Raw genomic sequence first — 3,873 nt, 5'->3', positions numbered from 1 at the left:
AATATTCTCTTATTAACCTCTTCTTCTTCTGGTAACATCACTTCCCCGTTCTCCGTCTTTCTCTGTATTTCCCCCTCCCTCCCTCTTTCTCTCTCTCTCTGTTATCACCTCTCTCCCTCCCTCACCCAACCTCTCCCTCTCTCTCTTCCTCTACCTCCTCTCTCTTCCTCTCCTCTCTCTCCCCCTACCTCCTCCTCTCTCTCTTCCTCTCCCTCTCTCTCCCCCTACCTCCTCTCTCTTCCTCTCCCCACCTCTCCCTCTCTCTGCCCCTACCTCTTCACCCTCCGCCTCCCTCTCTCCCCCTCTTCCGTCACAGCTTCCGATACTTGCACTGTATCCACACGCGGTACATCTTCAGGCGGCGGCCTCTGTTGACCTGCAGGCGGCGGTCGACGTGGCAGCTTTCCTCGACGAGCCCCGCCCCGCCTAGTAGCGCCTTCATATCGTCCGGCGAAAAAAATAACACCGCGTGCCGTCGCCGCGCGCGTAAAAGTTGTCGGCGATGCGCCGCCCTGGTGGGAAGCGAAGTTGCGCCATGTCGTAGCGACCGTAGTCGCGCACGAGCAGGCGGCCGCCAGGGCGCAGCAGGCGAGCGAGGCGCGCCACCGCGGCCGGCGCCCTCTGCGGGTCGATCGCCGAAAGAACGAACACGCACGCGACGACGTCGAGCGAAGCGTCCGGGAACGGGAACGTCGGGTCGTCGCCGGCGGCAACGTCGACGACGAACGCATGGCAGCGCCCCCCGGTGGCGGCGCCGTAGTCGGCGTGCGCGCGCACGAGCGAGACGGCGGCGGCCGAGAAGTCGCATGCGTAGACGAAGAGCGCGGGGTCGGCGTCCGCGCGCAGGATCGGGAAGACGGTGTTGCCCGCGCCGCAGCCCACCTCGAGGATGCGACGCGTCGCTCGGCAACCGGGATAGTCGTCGTTGTCGTCGCCGTCGCGGCGACCGTCGTCGGGGAGCGGCGAGGATGCTGCGGCAGTGGCGGCGCTTCCTTCTGGCGCAGCAGTGGTGGCGCCACTGTCGGATGCATCAGCGGCGGCACCGCCGTCAGTCGCGGCGCCACCTTTAGACGCGGTACCAGTGGCACAACCACTGGAATCAGCAGTGGTGACACCATCAGACGTAGTAGCAGTGGCACTATCTTTAGCCTCGGCAGCGGTTATGCCACGATCAGGCGTGGTACCAGTGGCACCACGACCATCGCCAGAAGAAGCAGTAGTGGCGCCGCTATCAACTGCACCGCCGCCGGCGGCCGCACCAGCGGTGGCGCCACCTTGTGCGAGCTCGGGGAACTCGGTGAAGAGCCAGTGACGGTCCTTGAAGAATCGGTTGCTGTGTACGGTGTAGAAGGCGTCCCAGTAGTGTGCGGCGCGTCGCTCATACTCCTCTATCTTCTCCTCAGAGATGGACACACGCGAGTTACGCTCCACCTGTGAACACACAGCAGATAGATAGATAGATGGATAGAGGTAGGTGGGTAGGTAGATAGGTAGGGAGAGAGAGAGAGAGAGATAGATAGATGGATAGAGGTAGGTGGGTAGGTAGATAGGTAGGGAGAGAGAGAGATAGATAGGTAGATAGGTAAGTAGGTGAAAGGTTGGGTGGGCAGGTAAGTAGATTGGTAGGTTGATGGATAGATAAATGGATGGCTTGATAAATACATAGATGTGCATCCCCTCATGTCCTGTTATCTTAAATGCAAAAAAGCGCCACCTACAACCGCACGAAGACCCTGACGCCATTCCTCCTATCCAGACAGTAGCGCCACCTACAACTACGCGAGAACCCCCTGGGCGTCATTCCGCCCGTCAGTACGGCGGCGCCCCCTACCTGCAGTCTTGCCGCCTCCTCCTGCTCCTCGTCCCAGACGACGTTGTCCCACGCGTTGTGTTCGAACACGTTACGCGGATCCGTGAGCAGACGCCCGCCGAACTGGGGCCGCTTCCCCTCCCCATCGTCACCACCGGACGCCATCTTTGGTCGAGACGCGTTCGACTTGGAAGCGCAGCGGGTGAGTGGGGTCGCGCGGGTCGGACGCAGGAGGAAACGTGGCAGCGGCGCGGTCAGTCGCAAGAGGCCACGCATCGACGTTCAACGGAGGCGATGATCGCATATCTGTAGTAATTAAATTAGATTGTAATGTAAAGTTTCGTCTGGGTAGGAGTGGAGTGGCCCTCCAGTGGGTAACTTGCGCAAATAATGAAATATTTACGGCTCGCGCATAGTTAAGCCAAATAATGTACTGTCACGATATAAAATATTAATCACAATAACAAATATGTAAGGATAATGTCTCATTCATTTAAACAGTGCACTGTCACTGTAACTGTAAGCATAGATATACAAGTTACAACTGCAAGTGTGTGACACTAACAGTATCATTACTATCTATATTATCTTACTCCTGATTACATTAGTCTTAGAGTCAGTATGACTAATATCACTATCAGACTATGTCAGTAACAGTATTCAGTAATACTACTAGTAGTAGTATTGTAAAGATAATAGAACTAAAACGCATTTGCAGTCTCTATAGTCTAATAAAAAACACTACCAGCATGTTATAAACGCATCATCACACCTACATTGTCAAAAATCCACCAGCTCGAGCGTTAAACATAACGAAAGCATGGGCGCAGACATGTTTGATGTGCGCGCCCTCTAGTTCATTATGCAAACACAAAGGGTGTGTTTGACGTCATGCGCCGGTATCCTGCGCTTTGGTTAGGTGTGGTCGCCATTTTCCGAAAGCTATATTAACCATTCGAAGCAACCGTTCAATAATCGGGTAAGGATGTCATTGTTTATTTTGTAATCGAGTAAACAAATAGTGGAAAATCGAAATAAGTCTTTTCCTAACGCGTTCGTCTCACCACGGGGAAAGAATATACCCGGCCAAGTATTTATAAGTGCTTGTATCGCCCCTGTCTGAGGTCAAGGGGTCGTTAATCAGATTTCAACGTACGATCCTGTTTTCAATCTGATCTGGTTATTCTTCGTCCACGTTGTAAGTCAAACGCAGTCGCTGACGTTATCAGTATGTCAAAGAAGTGTGCAGTGATGCCACTCATGTTGTTATTTTCGTTCCCTACCACCTACCTATTTACTGTCATCCCCCCTGCGACAGGAACCTTGTAACTTGTTTTGCAGCTGAACCCTTGTGCCTGACTCATCGGTAAAGAACGTAAATTATGCTTGGTGAATGGCGTGCTTGCTGTGAATGCCTGCATCCAAGATCATGGTCGAACGTTGACCCGTGTGTTGTCGAGCCGAATTTCGAGTGCAACTTTGTTCAGCGATAGTGTTGTGACTTCTCAACAGCGGTAACTCAATATTAAATGCAGAATGATATAAATTTACGTTTCTAAGTCGTCTGCGTCGTTGCACTTATCACGCGAATCGGTTAATTTTCGTGCGCGTGCACACTTACAAACTTAACCTAGTGTGTCTCAGACATCTGCGTCACTGATCTCCTCTTGCAGATCATAACAATTGCACTCGCAACATGGGCACTCGTTTGTTTTCTTGCGTGTTCTGTTGTTTGCGTGCCAAACTTTTTTCTGGGTTACCCACGCTGAGCGACGGACGAAACTGTGGCGCCGCCGCGATTTCGAGTCGTCGTGCGAAGTGGGCGGGGCGGGCGCCATCGCTGATTCGACAGGCGAAATGTCGGGCGCCCGAGTGCCCGGGAACTGCCGAGTCGCCGCGCAGACTAGACGTAGATTCTTTGAAGAGTTTGGGGGAGACCGCGATCGATACTGACGGAAAATACGGGGGGCAGTTTGTGGTTCATGGATATGGTATCAGGGTTCTCCCCAGGATGAAATTGAAACAGGGGGGAGGGGAGGGGGGGAAGGAAGGGGAAACTAGGG

The 3,873-nt window shown here is 53.7% G+C and overlaps 2 protein-coding genes across 2 annotated transcripts in view; one reads left to right on the top strand and one right to left on the bottom strand.

The window, feature by feature from the left end:
- LOC106815180 (methyltransferase-like protein 2-A) overlaps nucleotides 1–2,652 on the bottom strand; it is a 3,170-nt gene extending 518 nt beyond the window's left edge. The window contains exons 1-4 of the mRNA XM_014819612.1: nucleotides 2,587–2,652; nucleotides 1,832–2,116; nucleotides 1,281–1,431; nucleotides 746–944 (exon numbers count right to left, since the gene is read on the bottom strand). Of these exons, the coding sequence (XP_014675098.1) occupies nucleotides 746–944; nucleotides 1,281–1,431; nucleotides 1,832–2,086 (605 nt within the window). The 5' untranslated portion in view covers nucleotides 2,087–2,116; nucleotides 2,587–2,652. The remainder of the gene's footprint in view (nucleotides 1–745; nucleotides 945–1,280; nucleotides 1,432–1,831; nucleotides 2,117–2,586) is intronic.
- Nucleotides 2,653–2,706: 54 nt separating this feature from the next.
- The window catches only part of LOC106815182 (rho-related GTP-binding protein RhoC), a gene marked incomplete at its 3' end in the record, with an annotated part of 24,632 nt that continues 23,465 nt past the window's right edge, over nucleotides 2,707–3,873 (top strand). The window contains 1 exon segment of the mRNA XM_014819614.1: nucleotides 2,707–2,789.

This window comes from Priapulus caudatus, unplaced genomic scaffold, assembly GCF_000485595.1.
Source record: "Priapulus caudatus unplaced genomic scaffold, Priapulus_caudatus-5.0.1 Scaffold1057, whole genome shotgun sequence".
Classification (NCBI taxonomy): Eukaryota; Metazoa; Priapulida; class Priapulimorpha; order Priapulimorphida; family Priapulidae; genus Priapulus; species Priapulus caudatus.
Note: the sequence above shows the minus strand (reverse complement) of the source record. Positions and strands in the feature narration are given on the sequence as shown.